The following is a 21219-nucleotide window of genomic DNA, read 5'->3' as shown; positions in this document are numbered from 1 at the left end:
AATGTTTTATTTTTCTAGGTCTCCTCGGCAGGATGAGACAAAGATGACACCCATAAAATGGTAAACAATCGATAAACCCTATTATCAAAATGAATGAAAATTTCAAACTATCAAATGCTTAGGTTGGTGTTTTTAATGTTCAAAGTACAGCCAAGCTCATGGTAATACAGACACAGCAAATGTTAGTCCACCCAGCAGGGTAAAGGGCAATGATAATTCAAAGCAATGGGTCAAAAAGAGATTTACTAACCCCACTGCATCTACCAACAAAAGCAATTAAAGAAGTATAAAGAGTACAAGCTTCTCTTTTCTTTTTATACAATGATTAAGGAAGAATGCTAGCATCATGTGATGAGGTCTTGAAAAAGAAAAACAAGAGTCGAGGGGTACCTCTCATAGACATCTTCCCAACCCCACATCTCCCTATACCCTAAACAATTCACATGGGGCGGGGCCATGCTCTCCGCAATTAGACACACCACCACAGTTCCATCATCGCCTGCCCATCCCGCTCTGGCCCCCTCCAGCCCAATGGACAACGATCATGCCATGCCACCGCCTCTTCCATCCTCACCCAATATCTTTGTCTAATGTACTTTGTCAGGATCTGATGCCGCCAACACCAGCATTGACTATGAGAATTTGAGAAACAACCCTGCATATCACTAAAAAATTGAGAGCCAAGAGAACAAAAGGCAACAGCAATGTGAAAGTGGGAAATCACACCCCCAGTTGTTCTTTTTTTTTTAGGCATTATTGCCTAGCCAACGATGCTGATTCATTAAATATTTGGGCTTATTCCCACAGTCACATATCAAGAAAAAGACATGAGAGACTTATTCCTGCTAGCCAACAATGACTTGCCAATTTTCAAATTCCATGATAGCAACATTTATTTTTTCACAATAACTTCACATGCTTTCTTCCTTTTCTCACAGATAGATTCTCAATGAGCATAGTGAGAAAATGCAGCTGTTCTTAAATCAAAATGGCTCACTTCTAGGTGTTGGCAGGCTGCATTTCCAACAATCAAGCCATTAGTTGTATGTGTGTTGTGAGGATTCCAGGTTTTTCACTAATAATAGTCCATTGGTGTTTCCGGGCAACTTTCATCTGATACAACATCTCGATTGAAAGGTGGGGGGATGAATGGTGGGGGCGTGCATCTTAAAAGTGCCCAATTGACCCCTTGGAAGAACGGGTGGTGTTTGATTGCTGAGGCACCCATTGTGGATCCCATTCGCCTTGCAGGGTCCTTAACCAACAGTTGAGAGATGAGGTCCTTAGTCGTTGCAGGCACCAATGGCTCTTTAGGGAACTCAAGGGCTCGAGCCACAATATTAGCTAGGGTTAGCTCATTGTCCACACCTCTAAATGGTGTCACTCCATACAATAATTCAAATATGAATATTCCTAGCGTCCACCAATCTACAGCACTGCCATGGCCCTCCCCAGAAACAATCTCAGGGGCCAAATACTCATGTGTCCCAACAAATGACATTGATCGAACATCAACTGGCTCAGCCACAAACTCAGGCCCCCCATGATGGCCTGGCTTCTTCTTTCGCTTGCGCTTGGGATGGAAGCATGAGACAGCAGGGACAATACAATTGGGAAGAATGCATGAGGATGAGGTGAAAGGTGGTGGATCAGCCGGGTAATCACTTGGTGGGAGTGCAAGGGGTGGATTTTGATCAGAAATGATCTGAGCAACTGATGTGGAATGGTCACATTTTAACGATAGGTCAAAATCAGTGAGCATGATGTGGCCATCAGATCGAACTAGCACATTTTCAGGCTTGAGATCACGGTAGACGATCCCCATCATGTGAACATACTCCAGGGCCACCACCACCTCTGATGCATAGAACCTGGAGACACCATAGTAACACAATTATAAAAATTAATCAAATAAATAGGAACAACAATTTGGGGGAAAAAAGGGGGGAAAAAGAAAAGAAAAGAAGAAGACACAGTATCTTGGTTCAGGGTCCCAGGGTCCACCAGGGTTTTGGACTGAGAAACAGAATGATAGCATGGTTTCGAAAAAATTGCGATAATGAGCATTAAGCAGGAAAATGATTGAGATCCCACAGGAGCCTTGATTAGGTAACCCAACCCCATCTACTGCAGCATATGGGGACCCTGCTGCTTAGCTCACCCAAACACTCACTACTTATCCATTCTAATATCATACTCTCACCTTTGTGTTGCATTAAAGTGTTCCTTTTTCAAAAAAATAAAATAAAAAATTTGAAAAGGAAAATGAGATAAAGATATGTGCTCCCCAATGATAAACTCTGTAGATTTTTCTTCTTGGGGATGTCCGGAGCAATGAGAAAATGATTATAACACCACTTACTGATTAATTCTCATCACCCCAGAAAAGAAAATGGAAGAGATTTCCGTCCAAAATAAGGCAAATGGAAAAGAATCCCAGGAATTCTGGGAAAAGCAGAAGAACCCAAAACAAGGATCCTGGTTCTCTGTGCCTTTTTATTGTTTAATCAAACATTGAATACATATGCATTAATGTCCCCATTTAATACTTGAAAGGAAAGACGAGTTTTTTTAATTCAAGTAATTTGACCAAGAGAAGGAGAATTAAGGATTTGATCCAAAATGAATGATTAAAATCATCTCCAATGGCACATGTTACAATCACCTTTTTTAATATGAAAGCAGCGTAAGAATGAAAGAGATAACAACTTTTTAATGATGAAAAAGACAGACGAAGAAAAAGACAAATTGGTACTGCCGCAAGGAAACTGCTGAATCCGGTCTGAGTTGGCTCTATCGCTAGATTTCTATGTAAATTTTTCTACCATTTCCAACCCACCAATTTTTTTAAAAAAAGACTTTTGAGTTTTGATGCCAGTTGCTACAGTGGGGATAAAATGGAAGAAGAATGATACCGTGTAAAATATATGTTTGGGAAAACGGAAAGTGGAAGAAAACAAGAAGCAGTTTTGACTACAAGTTCGGAGCCAATGAGCATCTACCGTATGAAGTTCACGTGAATCAGATAGTCAACTCTCTCCACATCTTGAATCACTCTCTATGTGACTCAAATTTTACCAGAGACATGATGTTCCAGTGTACTGGCGGCACACGGCTAAAACTCTGTCCACTTCTGGTTCGAAAATCAAAACCCTCTAACCTGGGTCCTACCTCTCACTGACACTCCACAACCTGCGCTCTCGTGTATTCGCGCAACACTGAATCCTTTCTCTTGATTGTTTTGATTTTGTGAAAAATAAAAAAATAAAAAAGAAAAGGAGAGAGAGGGAGATTGCTAACGTGCGCACCTGACGGCGGATTCGTGGAAGCGCTTCGCCGGCTGGCGCTGCCGGAGAACGTGGAGGTCGCCGCCAGGGCAGAACTCGGTGAGGAGGCAGGAGCACTTCGGAGAGTCGATGGTGGCGTAGAGCGCGGGGAGGAAGGGGTGGTCTAGCATTTCGAGAATTTCACGCTCAGTCCTGGCTCGTCCCTCTTTGTTCCGGCCGGCGAGTTCTTTCTTGTCCATGATTTTGGCGGCGAAGGAGCAGCCTTCGGCAGCCTTAAGCTCGACGAGGTAGACAGAGCCGATGTCACCGCTGCCGAGGCGCTGGACGAATCGGAGGTCGGAGAAGGAGAGCGCGCCGGCGGGAGATTCGGATCTGGCTCGGCGGATGCCGTCCCAGCAGGGGTCACCGGAGGAAGCGTGAGGCTTGGAGGTGGCGGGTGGGAAACCGCCAGAGGCAGCCGTCGTCCAAGTGGTCTCCGAGCCGGAGCTGGTGCTGCGGTTGATGTCGGTGGCAGTGGTAGTGGAGTTGAAGCTCATACTTTTCGAGTCGTCCGTCGAGTCTTCCAGCCATGGCTCCATGGTCGAGACTTGGGAGAGACAAAGCGCGACCGAGAGTGCTTTTGAAGGGTGGGGGAGGGCGTGTTGGGCCGGGGAAAGAGGTGGGCCTGCAGAACCCTTGGGTTGCGTGGCGTTTGGGCAAACGGATGGCCCGAATCCATTTAAAGCAGGGAATCCAAAATTGCCTTTTCCACCATTTCTCTTACACTTTCCAAACGATTTTATATTAACACGTGATAATAAAAATTAATCATAAAAAAATAAAATAAAAATTTATTCTCATTCTCATCTACCCTATGAATCTAGTTGAAGATTTGTTAGTAAATAAGGATAAATCCAAGGAAGAGGAAGGTGGCGGGTTGGTCAGAGAAAAGGATGTCATAAAGTGATTAGACTTATGTTTGAATGTGAATGAGGCACTGGTGAAATAGTACATACCATTAAACACACGAATTAAGCTCACAACTCCCTTTTTAAAAGTTGGCAGGTTTAGATATCAAGTAGCCACCAGTCCCATAAATTAAAAACCTCTCAAGGAGTGGCCACATTTAGGTATTAACCAGCTTCAACTCCAATCATAAAAACTCTATTATAAGCCAAAGTATTGACCATGATATGACCCTAAAAAATGTGGGTTAGTTGGAAGTTGTAGCCATATTAAAACAAGACAACTCTCATTGAGGATCTCCTATTTGATTCTATATATTCTTAAAATTATTGAGGTTTGATTTGTCTGAATGTTCTTTCAATGATTTAATTAAAAAATTGAGTTGGTCCTCTTTGATAAATGTTTTTGAAAATAATTTTAAAAGATAGTTTTTAAAAATAGTTTTTGCATTTTATTATTTGTTGTTTTATAGAACGAAATTCTGTTTGGAATCTGAAATGTTTTTAACTTAATTTTAATTTTAATATTTTTAAATTAAATGTGTTTTAAAAATAAATTTTCTATTGATTATTTTATTTTTAATCATTTTATATGTTTATATAACTATTTTATAAAACAAGCATAAGAAAAACATGTGAAAACAGTATAAAACAATTAAAGTATATTTTTAAAAAATACCATATTCTCCGTTCTTAAGAAAAAAAAAATAGAAAACAAGTTCTAGTTGCTAAACATATTTTCTTGTTTTTTTACTTTAGAGAACAAAAAATTGTTTTTGAAAATAGTTGTCAAACAAGTTCCAAGGCCCTGTTTGGCAATGTTTTCAAGAACAATTTTATGTTTTCTAAAATAAAAAAATTTAGGAAAACATGTTTAGTAATTAGGATTTTTTTTTCTTTTTTTCGTTCTTAAAAAAGTAAACAGTATCTTTTCAAATAACATCTTTTAGTTGTTTTAAGTCGTTTTGTAATGATTGTTTTAAAAAGTAATTATACAAACATATAGAATGATTAAAAATAAAATATTACATATAAAAATAATTTTTAAAACATATTTCAAATCATCAATAACAGTTAAAAACATTTCAAGTTTTCAAGTAAAATTTTATTCTATAAAATATTAGCGAATAGTTTTCTAAAACTATTTTTTATAACTATTTTAAAAAATAATTACCAAACTGATCTTAAAACTTTTCTAAGGTAATGCTTTGGACAAAATAGGAAAGAGAAGCATCCAAATCCCCGGGCTTTATTCTTATTTTTGACAAAATATCTAGGTTTCTAAGCATCCAAAACTTAGAAACTTTTTTAAGTTTTTATCCCCATTTGTTTCGGACGTTGCCCTTTAGGTTAATTTTTTGACTCCCTTAATTTAGCAAAATTTCTGAAAATGGTAATATGGTAGGGCTGATGCAAAATGAAATTGATTCCTAAAATGATGGGGCACAGATGAAACAAATATTATGAATCCTCTTGAATGCATGATGGCACTAAAAAGAGGGAAAGTTGGTTGAAATGGTTTAGTCTTGTAAGGTGAAACCAATTAAGAGGGCCACCACTGGCTCCTCCCTCTGCCCTCTCAATTAGAATTAATGTCCTCCCTCCCTCTCTCCCTCTCTCCCTCTCTCTCTCTCCCTCCCTCCCATTTTTGTGGATTTAAAACCAAAAAAACAAAAGCAAAAAGCAACCTCAGTCCATTTCAAATAATGATTTTGATTTCATTGTTCTACCTTAATCTCTCCTACTTAGATTTTTTTTTTTTGGGTCTCCACCATTAAACACACATGTGAAGACACTAATCCGGCTCCATATCTTTTCTCATTTATAACGTGGTGATTACTGCATTCACTTTTGGTCTATATATAAGAGCGTTGGGTGGCTTAAATGTTGCTTTCACAATTAAATCATCTAAATTTAATCAACTACTTGATACAATATCACTTATTGATTTATAGAGGATAGAAAAAAAAATACATGAATTTTTCAAGCAAATGAATGGATTCAGAAGAAAGTTGCGGCATTATTGAGGGCAAAAGAGTCTAAATTTCATATATTTATATTTAGACGTGGTTATATTTATATAATGTATTAATGTTTTTATGAGAGTTTGTCCGACATAATTAGATTTCATGTCATTAGAAATGAACTTAAAAGCTCTATAAAATTGAAACAATTCACTTTTATTTATATAAATATTATCTGTTCTACATTTAAAATATTGACATTGGAAGAAGTAGACCATTATAAATGGTATTAAAGTCAATTTCGAACTTGGTGTGAGAGTTTGTTGGATTTTATAAGAGGCATCTATTTATATAGCACCACAATCTTGTAAGATACAACGAAGACGTCATGCCTACGTAAGAAGTAATTATGATATCCTACATTGAATAAGAGAAAAAATTATTGTAATGTGTATAAAATTTTCTTAACCATCTAGACATGTTTTGTGAGATCTATTAAATTTAAAGTAAATGTTATCTACACAATTAAGAATATGTCATTACTAACATACTTATTATTATTTTATTTTAAATTTTAAAAGGTTTTGACATGTTTTAATATCATTTATTTTTTAAATTAAGTTTTATTTTTACATGTTATTTTTGAACACAAAATTAAAAACCCCTTAACTTTTATTTGAAATGTCATATTTAAACTATAATATTTCATTAATTTTTATTTAAATTTAAAATATTGAAAATTGAGATTAAAAATGCATATACATGGTAGTTAAGTATTGTATTTTACAATAGGGGTTGGAGGATTAAGAGTAAAAGGAGGCATGCATGATGTTGGAGGCAATTGCTTTTAGGGTTGGAATAAAGTGAGCTTAAATTAACTTTTAGAGTGGAGGCTCTTATGATGAAATATAATTGATGGCATTGAATATGGAGAAAGAGGGATGGTTGAGCCAACTATGGGCTTAATTGAATCAGAAAAAAGAACTAGTCAAACCTCATCTTTTTAGCTCATTTACTTTTCATAACATTAGTGAAGTAGTTGTCAGAAAGGTAAATGTTCTTTCACCCATGTTTGGTTTGTGGGAAAAAATTGAGTGGAAAAGTAAAAGAAAAGAAAATAAAATAATAATAAAACATAAAATTAAATAATAATAAAACATAAATTTATATTTCTAAAAATTATTAAAGAAAAAAAACTAAGAAAATTATTTATTTATTTATTATAAAAAATATTAAAAAAAATTAAATATAATTAAAATTAGTTACAATCTTTTCTTATGTATTGTTGAATTATATTACTTTGCGTTAAAAAGTAAAAATAATTTAAATGAGTTTGAAGTGGTATATAAAAATAATTTATTAACTTTAAATTTATTTATTTTTATTTCCTTTAACCTTTTCATTTCATTATACCTTTTTTTTCTCCACTTCTGTACCTCAAAATTTTGAGAACCAAATATAATCTTAAAATCAATAAATTATTTTGTATATTATTTTAAATTTATTTTATTTTTTATAACTATTTATTGAAAAAATTAAATAATTTTAAAATATATAAGTTTCTTATTAATTTTAATTATATATATATATTCATAGTTTTCTTAGTAAAACCAAATATAAGAAAATAGTTTTCTTTTAACATTTTTTTATAGCATCATTGTGTCAATAAAGCCTTTGATATATACATATTAGTTAAAAAACATAAATATAAAATAATTGATAAATGGACGAACATGAAGTTTTAACATAGTTTATTCAATCATACTTATATCTAAGAATGAGAGAGAACCATTCCATTATATTATAAAGACCATAAAAAATATTATAAAAAGAGCATTGTGTCACAACCATAGAGTTCCAACGCAGTGGCATGGCCTGTGTGGCAACCCCTGTGGGAAAAAATCAAGGGGCTCAGTTTGCACACCATTCATTTCAAATGCGCTATGCTGACTAGTTTTGTCCTATTATGGGCTTATCAAGGGAACGACTCCAACTCCTAACCAATTTGTGTAGGAGTGACCAAGTTTCTTTTCATTGTCAAGTCCTTGACTAGTAACAAACTCTCCAAACTTAATCGAGTCAATCTACCTGAACTCTAAAGAAGCTTCTAACATCACTTGCACGCCATTTCCTTGGAGCAATTCCTATTTCATTATGCTCAAACTAGTCTATATGCTAGTTTTGATCAACATCTTCACTACGGTCACAAACACCAAACAAATAGTCCATGACATTCTCCCCCACCCAATCTTTTGCATGCACTTGTGCAAGGATTCATGTCTTGGCCAAATGATGCTCTTGAATGTTGCTACTCCCCATGAGCCATTAATCACCAAAGGTCTGTTACTAATACCCAATGAGCCAAATGGGATGTCCACTCACCCATGATGTGACATCCACTAGTCATGTTAACCTAATAACACTCTGGAAGTGTGCACCCCAACACCAACTTTCACCCTTAGTAGGCAACTCCCTTGCACGCGTTTAGAACTGTCAGTGACATCTTAAGATCTAGAGGCACCCATATTCCCTCACAAGTACTCACAAGTGCAACCACGATACATGCCATAGTGTCCACCTTTATACAATCGCAACGTTAAGCTTCTTAGGTTGCTTGTATTGCCATCGGGAAAAGTAACTCACTGGCCAAAGATCATCATAAGGGAATACTGTTATGCTTGACCTTCTACCTTACTCTGATACTACTTGTCACTAACCTAGAGTTCCAACGTAGTGGCATGGCCCATGCGGCGACTCTTAATGGGCAAAAATCAAGGGGCCTAGCCTACACTCCATGCATTCCAAGTGCTTTATGCTGACTGGTTTGGTCCTACCATGAACTCATTAGGGGAACAACTCTAACTCCCAACCAGTTTGTGTAGGAGTAACCAAGCTTTTCTTTATTATCAAGTCCTTAACTAGCGACAAGCTCCCCAAACTTAACCAGGTTGGCCTGTCTAAACTCTGAAGAAGCTTCCAACACCACTTACACACCCTTTCCCTGGAGTAATTCTCATTTCATTACGCTCAAACCAATAAACATACTATTCTTGATCAACACCTTCACTACTGTCATAGACACCAAACAAATAGTCTATGACAATTGAGTGTCTTCAATTCTTTTTTACATTTTTATTCACCACTAAGTAGGGTTACAACTTAGGTGGGTTAGTTTGACCCAACCTAATGTTTGAACGGGTTTGGACAAATATTTTCAATACTTGGGTTGGGGTCAAGCTAAGGTTTAGACAAGTTGAGCCTAACTTGAACTTGATATAATGTTTTTATAATATTTATTATTTTGGATAATAATATTCATTTTCTTTTTAGATTTTAGAGATAAAATATCAAATTATAATTATATCAAATGTTTTTTCATTTTTTTAGAAAGATACATAAGTTTATTTTATTTTATTATTTAAAATTTTGTCTTATTTAATATTTAAATTTTAGTATATATATAACCATGATGGATGAATTTTGAATAATGTAACACGATCGACTTGACCAATCTAAATCTAACCCGATCAACCTGAATTTAACTTAAGCAACCCAAGTTTAACTTTACTAACCCGAATTTAGAAAAATGAGGTTGGGTTGGGTTGGATTTGAGTTGATCACCTCTTGTTAAAGGTTGAATTGAGTTGAATTTAAATTGATTGTTTTTTAATTTGGGTTTGATTCATATTGACCATCAATCCGACCAAGTTGCAGCCTAACTACCATGTATGATAATATTTATAAAAATATTTCTAATAATTTTATAAGGAAATATAATATTATAATGATATAAAAACATGGGAAATGTTTTATATAATATTCTTTATATATATATATATATATATAAAATCTCTACTAATTAGGAATTTGAGACACTTCATAACAAACATTTTCCATAAATCAAATATAGCAAGCATTGCTGGTTTTTAATTTATAATTTATATGCTTCATTCTCAAGATGTTAGGCATGCATGCATGAGAAGCCCATAATTCATCTTACTTAATTGGCTCCAACAAGGATTACATGCATTTGGAAGATGGAAAACACCGAGACTTGAAGTAAAAGGTAAAAATAAAAAATAAAATAAAGAAAGAAAAAGAAAAGAAAAGGAGAAATAATTATTAGCTTTAACCCAAAAAGCACCCGCTCATGGGATGGGATTGTGGGCTTTGTAGTGTGTTAATGATTACAAACATTCAAGAAATAAGCCATTAACGTAACCTAATCTTCTTTTTTTAATATCTAAGGCATCATGACATGAAGCTCTCTTGCTTGTAATTTGTGGAAAAAGAAGAGACACAAAGTCCTATTTTCTCCCCTCTCCCCTTTCCCTTTTTCCTCCACATGTTTCAACTTTGATCAAGTTGTGGGGAGTGAGGGACTAGGGAGGAGGGAGGAGGGAGGAGGGGGGAAATGTGAAATTTGGTTTTGAATCTTAGTGTCAATTCTTCATGCCATGCCAACATCCACATTGATGTAAAATCTTTCTTTTTATTAAAGGTTAATTTAAATGGTGATATGATGATTCCCAAACCACATTATCACACCTAATATTAGTATCTTTTTCTCTTAATATATATACCATTTTTGAAGAATTTTGTACACAATGATTCTACTCCAGCTTGGGGGAGCCTTTATTTGATTAAATAGTTTGATTATTATAACTAAAGTTTTGATTGTCTTATTTAGTTTTAATTTACTTAAATTTTTTTTTTGATTGAACAACCATTTTATTTTGTCGAGTCTTTAATATCATTTATATAATCAGATCTTAGTCATAAACATGACATTCTCTAAATTTTCATTTTATGTGTTGATTTTTTTTTTTTACAATAATTTGTTATATTCTTAATTTTTAAAGGAGCAACATTCTCATATGATAAATGATTAATGATAATTGATTTCAATATACATACATACATATATATATATATATATATTTATTTATTTATTTATTTATTTATTGCAATTGTCTTAAAGAAGATGTCAAACATTCTCTAAACCTTAGAACTACTCAAAAATCATTTTAAGGTAATTTTTAGGAATCCATTTAAAATAACCTACTAGAGATCCTCTCATGTCTAATAATTCCTATTATAATATCTTTTTTTTTTTTTGTTAAGTAGTTTCTTTTAAATTCAACAAAATTTAATTACATCACCATTTACATGATTTGAATCCATCTAACAAGCTTTAAAATTTTGTGTTTTATTTTGTAAATTCTCTATATCTTGAATTTTGATTATCATAATACAATTAAGTTGTTTTTGCTGAGCTTTTCTTTTCTTTTTTTTTTCTTTTTTTAATTTTTCAAAAACCAAACATGGTCTTATGGTTAAGGTAACAAGAGGAAGTATAAAATGAAATTAAATTTTAGAAGAGGATGAAAATTACTTGGGCTTTGTTTATTGTCTATTTGAGAACCTATTTATAACATATTTTGAATATTTTAAAATATGTTTTAAAAATAATTTTATATTTAGTGCTTTGTTTTTAATTATTTTACATACTTGTATAATTATTTTATAAAACAATCCTAAAAAATAAATAAAAGATAGTTTTTAAAAAACACTATATTTTTTATTCTTAATAATAGAAAATAAAAAATAGTTCTCCATTCAACATGTTATTTTTGTTCTAGAGAACAAAAAGTTGTTATTGAAAACAATTACCCGATGAACCCTTAAATTATGAGAATTTTGATGAAAATAAACAAACATTTTTAACTTTTTGCAAGTAGCATAAATTTATTGATAGCTTTGCAATTTAGAGGAAAATTATATAAAATTTGATTGGAAGAATGGAGATGAGAAATAAATATTATTTATTTATTTATTATTATTTTTTATTTTGTGTATCAACCATACCTGGTTGGAGAAGTAATCAACATGATTAAATACTAACAAATTATTAAAAATGCACCATATTTTGGTATAATTTCTGAAATATTTGTAAAGTATAATTTCTATTTACAAAATAAAACTCTCAAATAATTTCAACTATTTAACATATCTCATAAATTAATTATTTTAATTTCCAACTATTTAATATCTTACATAAACTAAATTATTTTGATTTTAAGAAAAAAAAGGGAAAAATACTACAAGATTTTGCTCTCAATTTTATTTTTTTTAAAAGTGGGTAAATTTTGGAAAAGCATTTTGATATTTTTTCCCTCAAATTTGTCTATATACCATCCAAAAAAAAATTATTATTATTATTATTCTTTCCTTCTATATTCCCTTTTCATGCTTTTTTTTTTTCTTTTTTTTAAATATTTTCTGCAAAAATTTGAAAAAAAAATGTTAAAAAGTATTAGAAAATACAATCATTTTAACAATTAAAATAATTGAAAGGTAAATAAATTTATGATTTTTGAACTTGGAGAAAGAAGTATAGAGATGAGATCAGGTGGGATATGGCTTGGCCCCTTGGGAGGGTAGAGATGGAGATGATTGGCAAAAATTTTGGAAAAGTGAAGATGAATTGAAGAGAAAGACGGGTCAAAAAAGATGTGCTGCAAAGGGGGCAGCTAGACATTTATAGGTTGAAAAGAAGTCACACCCTCACTCTTTAGAGTCTTTAAAATCTCATTCCTACCCTATCTGCTTAATAAATAAATGGGTTTTCTCCATTTTATTTTATTTTTGGAAAAATGATTATTGAAATTAAAATAATTTTTTATACAAAAATATTGGTGATGGGATGTGTCTAATTCCAATTGATTAGTGCCAATTGGGTTGTCAACCTCATGTTAATGTTAACACCCTACTTGAAATACAACAGAATCCATGTAAATATTGTTTGGACAGACATAATTTTTTTTTTTTTGAAGTAAAAAATCCAAATGAACAATGGCAACTATTGAAGTGGATTTTCATTCAAACAAATTCAGCAAGGAAGATCTTTGCAAGTTTAGAATACATATACCCAACTAAAATTGTTGTAGTGTTTTTCTATCTAATTCAAGAACTGAAACTCAATCCAAATTTGAAGTATACATGCCTGCCTACTAGAATTAGAAGAAATCACAAATTGAGAGAAGGGTAGGGAAAAGGAAAAGGAAAAGGAAAAAGAAAATGAAAAAGAGTATTGACAAGAAAATGAGTCCAAAAATGCAGGAAGTGACCAAATGTTTTGGCCCCTAAAGAAGAGGGAGCCACATATCTGAAGAACCAAAAATCCAGAGAGACGCTCAGACATCCAAGTATTTTCAGTGCATGTATAATCTGGGTGTACCCTTCTCCTTTCTCTCTCACTCTCTCTCTCTCTCTTTCTCTCTCTTTTCCGCCATTTTGGAGAAACGAACAGTGGCACTTCTCGTGATTTGGATTTCAACTTTTCTCTTTCCTCATTCACTCCTCCCAACCTCCCTCTCTTTCTCCCCCCTCTCTCTCTTCCCCCACTTCTCTCTCGTGCCCTGCCCTAAATTCAAAACCCTATTGCTGTTGCCCCCAGATTCAGCCTTTTTTCAATCACCCTCATCTTGGGTCCGGTGAGTTTTCTCTTTTTGATTCATTTTCCTTTCTGGGTTTCTTTTTTTTTTTCCCTGTCTGTGTTATGTGGCTGTGGGTGGCGGAGAGAGTGAGTTTTATGTTGAAACTTGCTTGGTTTGATTGCTGTTGGAGCTTTATTTGGTTTTGTTGTTGAATTGGGTTGAGTGTTGTTTTGGGTTTTGGCTTCTATGGATGAATCATTCGAGACGAAGTTATGAAGCTCAGGTTATTTCTGATTTTTGTTTGTTTGTTTAGTATTATTATTATTATTATTTATTTGATGTGGTAACTGTTTTGGATGTATAATATGTTCCATTTTCAAATTAATGGATCAATCGTGATTTAGCAAATTTGAATTAATGATTTGAGGGTATGGTTTCTTGGGGCCCTTCTCAAGGAAAAATTTTCCCAGAAAGAAAAATTAAACAACTTCCAGATTTAAGGAAAATTTTTTTGACTAGGATGGTTGAAGATAAATTGTAAAATTTTGTCCAAGCTTCAAAGTTACACATTTACAGAAAAAAAAAAGGAAAAAAAAAAAACTTTAGGGACAGAAGCTTTTGCTGGAAATTTGGGTAGTCTATTTGGATTTGGAGCTAACAGATTCTGGTGTCCTTATATATAGACAAGGATATGGAATCAAATTTGTGATGTGTGGTCATGGATACGTGGTATATCACATGGCTTATGGCACCCCCAAAAAATCTGATGGATGGGGACATGATTGTATATCTATTTGTGTTTGTGAATTTACTGTATTGAATGTATTCATTTGTCCTTTTGTTGAGACTGTGAGTCTATATGAAAGGAGTGGGGAAGATGAAATTGTGATGGAAGAAAATGGCTTTAGATTAGTTTTCATATAATATAGGAAATTTGGGGTTTTTAAAAGTGGCGAAACCAGTGTATGGTATGTTATATGGACTTGTCGGGAGTGATAGCTATTAGATTCATGTGATGGCCTATTCTTAGGGCATGGAAATGCATAGACAACTGAATTGTTGAAATGCCCGATTTTACTCTTGGGAAAAATGTAGTGTCTTTGTAGCATGGCATTTAGGACATGGATGCTCAACATATTCAAAGATAAGAAACTAGGAATTTGTTCCACTTTTATTGCAATGGATGGTAATGGGTGCATTGGACATGCTTTGTGTTCAACATGGCTGCTTAACTTGTTATGCAGGGTCCATGTAGCTTAGGGTGTCTGAAACAGGTGGACATGGTAGTTGTCTTTTGTGTCAAAAGGTATTTTAGACCTTGATTATTGATATGGGAGGGGTTGCACATTCCTTAAATGGAAATCACATTGGATGACTTTGAATTCCACCCAAGTTGAAATTCTAGATAGGAAGTGGTTGTGCACATTGACCTTCTTCTTGACATTTGTGATGCTGTAGTTTAAATTTTTTTAAACAACATTAAGCTGTATAACATGGACATGGATACAAGACATGTGACACAGATATATTGACACGACAAGACAAAACCTAAGAAAAGTAGGCCATTGACATGGCAAGACAAAAATCTAAAATCTATATCTATGCTATATGTTAAGTCAATACCTCATTTCGATGTTCCCCTCTTTGGAATCCAATTATTGATATTACTTCTCTCTCCCATTATCCCTCAAATCTGTTAGGTATATCGAAGAAAAAATTAGGAAAATCCATGTAACCATCTAAGCCAACTAATACCTCATCTAAAATCCATGCTACTACTATGCCACTACTATCTCATTTTCTCTCTCCTTGGCTCCCACTCAGTTTTTATTTTTTATTTTCTAAAAATACACCCTCTCCCATGCTGTTACCAAGATGATTACACTTATCAAGGACACAAATTTATCAAACAAGCTATTGCCTAATTTTCTATCTTTTGTGTCAAGCTTCACGAAATGCCATATGTTCATATTCTCACAATGGCTGTTCAACATTATTAAACATTAAATACCGACTCAAATTTCTACATTCAATTTCATTTTCCTTTTTTAATTACAATCAATGTTGCGCAGTTACAGACTTAGAGTAACATTTTACCATTCTTTTCATGCACAATCATGTGTACCATGTCTTCTGTAGTTTGTGTCTAATGGTAGTTGATTTGTTTAAGTTTCTAGACTAACAACATATAACTAATTTGTAATGGTGTACTCCTCACTCTGCACTTATTATATTTTTCTTTACAGCCATATTTTGTTTTCCTATATACTGCCCTATCTTCTGCATTCTTGACCTTTGTTAGCCATGTCTATGTATACCAATTTCAAAAAACAAAAATATTAAAATATGAAAAAAAAGGAAGAAGAAGAAGAAGAAGAAGAAGAACTCATAGAATTTTAGAAGCATACGAGGAGCAGCCAAATCATGTTCAGGCCTGATGTAGGAGTTCATGTTTGGCAGGAACACAGCTCCTCTTCATGAGTGCTACATAAACATTAAGCTGAGTTATACCTTGCTTCAGGCTGTTCAATTGTAAATTCAATCCTGTCTTCAATTAGATTGGTAACATTAATTCAGAAATCCTTCAACCTCAAATTCAATTTGAATGTCTAACCTTTCACTACTTGCAAAACAGTTTAAGAATGGCAAACTCATCTTTAGTATTTTATGGAAATGTAGCCACCTGTACTAAATACAGAGAGAATTTTTTTAGCTTGTATCTGTCTGAAACTCTATAATGATTGCATGTTTTTTTTTTCCTTTTTGTTGGATAGGCTCCACCATAATTGCAGGATTTGGATGCTTCATTTTGGGGTCAGTAGAAAGATTTTGAAAGGCCCTTCAAAACTTGGATTAAGTATGAAATTAGAGAACTGCAACGGATGTGTGGTTTTAGTTTCTGCGTTCCTCTATCTCCGCAATGATTTTTCAGAAATGGGTTAATATTAACTTGCAGAATCATATCCCCATCTGCTGCAGTATTTGAGTAAGTCTAGCAATGATGGGTACATTATCTGCTGGTACTAGTGAAATTGTTGAATCAGCAGAAGAGCTAGATTCAGAATTAAAAATGAATGACATAGCTGGAAGGCATCGTTTGCTGAAGCCAGGGCAAAATTATTCCATAGAAGATGATATTAATCAACTTTTTGAGGCAATTGACATCAGATGTTCAGGTAGGGTTTCGGGTACATCACACCAAGTTAGCAAAGATGCTTTCCGGAAGAGTGCAATGAAAAGACCAATTAGAGTCAGTTCTCCTCAATCATCAGGAATAGGGATTTCAGAGTCTGTAAGTTTGAAGCAGGCACTAAGGGGATTATGCATCTCTCAGGCGTCAGAGATGGCTGCTATGAAACGATTGTCGAAGCCAGCAGGTTTGTCGGGTTCCTCTGAAGCAGGAACTATCAAAAGATTGTATAGGGCAGTGGTAGTTGATGCCAGTGAATCCGGTCTTCCCTTTAATGAAGGAAAGGGGAATTTGGTAGAAATTTCGCTTGTCCCAGAAAAAAGCACATCAAGTTTTTATGAGAAGGTGCCAGAGTCCCTGCAAGTTCCCAAGGCAGAGTTGTCACAACAGTGTGCCCCTTCTTGTAATCCTGTTGCTGATGCGACAACAGCAAAATCAATGCTGCCGATTACACCTGCACAGGATGAGATTGTTCCTTTGCCAGCAGAGATTGGGAGGGAGAAGTCAAAGGCAGAGTTGGAGCAGAATGGAAAACGGAAACCAGTACATTCTTTGCTCAGTGTTGATGCTGGCGAGCGACTACCAAAGCTAGAGAAGATTGTTCCTACCTTGAATGAAGTTGCAAGCAAAACATCAACACTAGACAAGGGGCAGAAAGGTAAGTTGCATTCTGCATCTTCTCTACCTAGTGCAAGTTCTGGAAGTAAGGTAAGCAAGTCTGGTAGCTATAGCCCACACCTAATCAAGCCAGTCTTCAGGAGCAAGAACTTTGTTAAGAAGAAAGTAAAGCTAGATTCAGCTTTGGCTTCTACCCCTGCTGGTTCCAATCCACGTAATGGGACTATCAATAATGATTTGGATCCTAGTACTAGTAAATTGGTTTTCCAGACATACAACTACACTCTGAAGAATGAAACTAAAGAAAATGAGAAAGCTTCGCCAGCATCCAGTGGTAGAAATGTTAGCATTGAAGTTAGTTCAAGTGTTGTGGACTCTGATGCAAGTAAACCAGGTTTCGGTTCAAATTGCAGTAACAGAACTAGAGGTGTTACAAAAGGTGATGAGAGATCAAGATCTAGTGAAAAGGGGGAGTTCTCCCAAAGCTCAAAAAGTAGCATTGGGCAATATAGCAGTAGCACAAGTATTAGTGAGGAAAGCAATGTAAGTGGGTCTAGTCGTAGTGGGAACAGGCCTCACATGTCCAAAGACTTGAGATGGGAGGCCATTCACCATGTTCAGAAGCAGCATGAGACTTTCGGTTTGAGAAACTTCAAGTTGCTCAAGAGGCTTGGTTGTGGGGACATTGGGACTGTTTATCTTGTTGAGCTAACCGGCACAAACTGCCTATTTGCTTTGAAAGTGATGGACAATGAGTTTCTGGCAACCAGGAAGAAAATGCCTAGAGCCCAAACTGAAAGAGAAATACTGCAAATGCTGGATCATCCATTTCTCCCCACGTTATATGCCCATTTCACAACAGATAAGCTCTCATGCTTGGTTATGGAATATTGTCCAGGTGGAGATCTGCATGTGCTCCGGCAGAAGCAACCTAGCAGGAGTTTCTCTGAACAAGCTGCCCGGTAAGAATTTAGAATTGAAGCCCATTTCTGACAGTTTGCACAGTTATATTTAAATTCATACGGAACATACTTTACCTGTGTGCATATTGGAAATATATTGCTGCCTACTGGAACTTTTAACATTAACATGTCTTAACAATTTTCTTTTCCTTTTGTAACATACCCTAAGCTGCCTGTTCCAAGCTTCATGTCTTGCTTGAATATCTTTTTGGTTGGTCGAGTATCTGCTCGAACTAATCTAAAGTTGCTATAAGGTTTAAAGCTAGAAATTTTGGCGGATGCATGGATCTTACAGGATTGCCTGTGACATTGTATTTGTGCACCACATATGCCCTTGTTTGGTACCAGGCAGATGGAGTATTTTCATTCTTTATACAACTACTTATTCATTTATACAGGAAACTAGTGGGAAAACCTTACTCAATCCACAGTTCAAGTTGGAACAGAACCTCCCACATTTAATTTTGAGTCTCATAGCTGTTGTCCCTTTACCTAAGAATTCTGGCCTTTTTTTTTTTCTCCAAACCTTGGCAGATATATGAAGGGCACTGTTTTAAGTGCTCTGGAAGCTAAGTTTAAATTTTAATCTTCTAACATTCTATTGGAATTGATCAGCAGAATATTGTGGAAGCTTGAACGAAATCATTAGGAAGAAGCGTTCAAGGCTTTTAACTTTGAAACACTCAAATAGAAGTAATGTGGTGAATATTGTGGAAGCTTGAGCGAAATCATTAGGAAGAAGTGTCCAAGGTTTTTAACTTTGAAACACTCGAATAAAAGTAATGTGGTAACATTAAAGCACAAATGGCTTGAAGTAAGAGTCAATGCATTAGCATGTGCTCTATATGAGAACTTGGGACACAAAAGGTTAGGTGCTATGAAGAAGTTGAGGATGCTGAGAGCTTCCTGCATGTTTCAGATGTAGGGTTTGGGTTTCTCTCAGCCTTAGCTTACTAATAAATAGAAATTGGGTGCTTGTTACCTTCTAAGGTCCCTTGGTCAAAATGGGTGCTGGACTTCGGATGTTAAATGCTATAATTGTTGAATACATGAACTTTTCTATATTCATTTCAATTCAGTATTAAGAGGATTTGATACATGATTGATCATCTCCAATCTTCTCTGATCTGATGCCATCATCACTGCAGGTTTTATGCTGCTGAAGTCCTCCTTGCATTGGAATACCTGCACATGCTTGGAGTTGTGTACCGAGACCTAAAACCTGAAAACATCCTGGTTCGGGAAGACGGTCACATCATGCTGTCAGATTTTGACTTGTCTCTCAGATGTGCCGTTAATCCGATGCTGCTCAAATCAGCTTCCCCAGTTGTAGAGCCCACAAAGAAGGCCTCAAGTCCCTGCACTGATTCCAGCTGCATACACCCTTTCTGCCTTCAACCATCCTGGCAAGTCCCATGCTTCACTCCCAGGCTTCTATCTACTACAGCAAAATCAAGGAAGCTAAAATCCGACCTTGCCACTCAGGTCACTCCTCTCCCACAGCTTGTAGCCGAGCCTACCAGTGCCCGATCCAACTCTTTCGTGGGAACTCATGAGTACTTGGCCCCTGAGATAATCAAGGGGGAGGGTCATGGGAGTGCAGTCGATTGGTGGACCTTTGGGATATTTCTATATGAGCTATTATATGGAAAGACACCCTTCAAGGGTTCAGGAAATGAGGATACATTAGCCAGTGTGGTCTCACATAGCCTCAAGTTCCCAGAAAGCCCAATGGTTAGTTTCCATGCAAGAGATTTGATCAGAGGGCTGTTAGTAAAGGAGCCAGAGAATCGGTTAGGATCAGTGAAAGGGGCGACCGAGATCAAGCAGCACTCGTTCTTTGAGGGCTTAAACTGGGCTCTGATACGCTGTGCGATACCCCCAGAAATGCCTAAATTGTGTGATGCTGGAACCGGCAGCACTGTAATGAGTATGAGTGTGCAGAAAAAGGAGAGTGCCAAGTCTGATTGCAAGGACATGAAGGATACAACAGAGTGTGTGGAGTTTGAGCTCTTCTAGCTGAAACCTTCTCCAGATGGTTTGAGTTTCTGTTTCTGAAGTCCTAAAAGAGATTTTCCATCCTTGTTGTAACTGATAATATAGAGAGCTTATAGTGTAAATGTAATTGGCAAAATTGGTGACATGTTCTGGAGTATTATGATATATCATATCTTATACTGATACTTGGATACTTTGGAGATGAGGGCTCATATCTGTAAGGGAAATAATATGGGGAATTACTCGGCATAATCTCAGGACTCTATTCATCTCTTCTGCACCCTGCCTTCTATCAAAGCTCCAGGACATTTGCGTTTGGTAGATCAGAGTAGAAATGAAAATATGATAAGAATTGATAGAAATCATGGTACCATACACAAGCAAGAAAGGAAGGAATTTTTAATTCAGTTCATTCTCTAATTTCAGAGGTGAAGCTTTGAAGTCTATGAAGGAAAAGAAGAATTGATCTAGAATTGTGATTTATAGAATCTCTTGTACAAAGTCTTTTAACATCTGTTTGTTGGAAAAAATGCTATGTTTGAAGTATTCAAGTCTTGAACATTTTGAAGTCATTTAAGCCATAATCAAATGCATTATAAACAGTAGCAGAGCCAAAAAAAATAGGTTGAGAGGAGCGATACATGTAATATGTAACTTAGTTCTTGGATGGAATAGCATCAAAGTATTTGTATAGCCTAGTGATAAGCATTTAGGTTTCTTAGAATTTGAGGTCTGAGATCAAATCTCATTAACCTCTAATATTTTATCTCACAAACCCCTTAACATTTTTATCAAAATTTTAGAGGGGTTATTTGCC

At 35.2% G+C, this 21219-nt stretch overlaps 2 protein-coding genes across 3 annotated transcripts; one reads left to right on the top strand and one right to left on the bottom strand.

Moving 5' to 3' along the window:
* Positions 1-289: 289 nt before the first annotated feature.
* On the bottom strand, positions 290-3957 carry LOC100263703 (serine/threonine-protein kinase D6PKL2). Its single transcript, XM_002266244.5, has 2 exons — positions 3309-3957; positions 290-1871 (listed from the first exon to the last, which is right to left on the bottom strand). The coding sequence occupies exons 1-2, from the start codon at positions 3863-3865 to the stop codon at positions 1076-1078; spliced, it is 1353 nt and encodes a 450-aa protein (XP_002266280.3). The 5' UTR covers positions 3866-3957; the 3' UTR covers positions 290-1075.
* Positions 3958-13262: 9305 nt separating this feature from the next.
* On the top strand, positions 13263-20654 carry LOC100258540 (serine/threonine-protein kinase D6PKL1). Of its 2 annotated transcripts, none has more exons than XM_002269958.4 (3): positions 13263-13691; positions 16409-18404; positions 19553-20654. In XM_002269958.4, the coding sequence occupies exons 2-3, from the start codon at positions 16633-16635 to the stop codon at positions 20421-20423; spliced, it is 2643 nt and encodes an 880-aa protein (XP_002269994.2). In that variant the 5' UTR covers positions 13263-13691; positions 16409-16632; the 3' UTR covers positions 20424-20654. The 2 variants fall into 2 exon arrangements, with proteins under 2 accessions (XP_002269994.2, XP_019076108.1); XM_019220563.2 differs by lacking the exon at positions 13263-13691 and adding an exon at positions 13724-13917.
* The last annotated feature ends 565 nt before the right edge of the window (positions 20655-21219 follow it).

Source organism: Vitis vinifera, chromosome 6 (assembly GCF_030704535.1).
Source record: "Vitis vinifera cultivar Pinot Noir 40024 chromosome 6, ASM3070453v1".
Taxonomy (NCBI): Eukaryota; Viridiplantae; Streptophyta; class Magnoliopsida; order Vitales; family Vitaceae; genus Vitis; species Vitis vinifera.
Note: the sequence above shows the minus strand (reverse complement) of the source record. Positions and strands in the feature narration are given on the sequence as shown.

What these genes read in the sequence shown, in the direction of transcription:
- LOC100258540 (XM_002269958.4), top strand. Translation starts at nt 16,633, where the DNA reads ATGATGGGTACATTATCTGCTGGTACTAGTGAAATTGTTGAATCAGCA. An exon ending in TTCTCTGAACAAGCTGCCCG is followed by an intron (nt 18,405 to 19,552) that starts GTAAGAATTTAG and finishes TCATCACTGCAG; the next exon opens with GTTTTATGCTGCTGAAGTCC.
- LOC100263703 (XM_002266244.5), bottom strand. Translation starts at nt 3,865, where the DNA reads ATGGAGCCATGGCTGGAAGACTCGACGGACGACTCGAAAAGTATGAGC. An exon ending in TTCCACGAATCCGCCGTCAG is followed by an intron (nt 1,872 to 3,308) that starts GTGCGCACGTTA and finishes TGGTGTCTCCAG; the next exon opens with GTTCTATGCATCAGAGGTGG.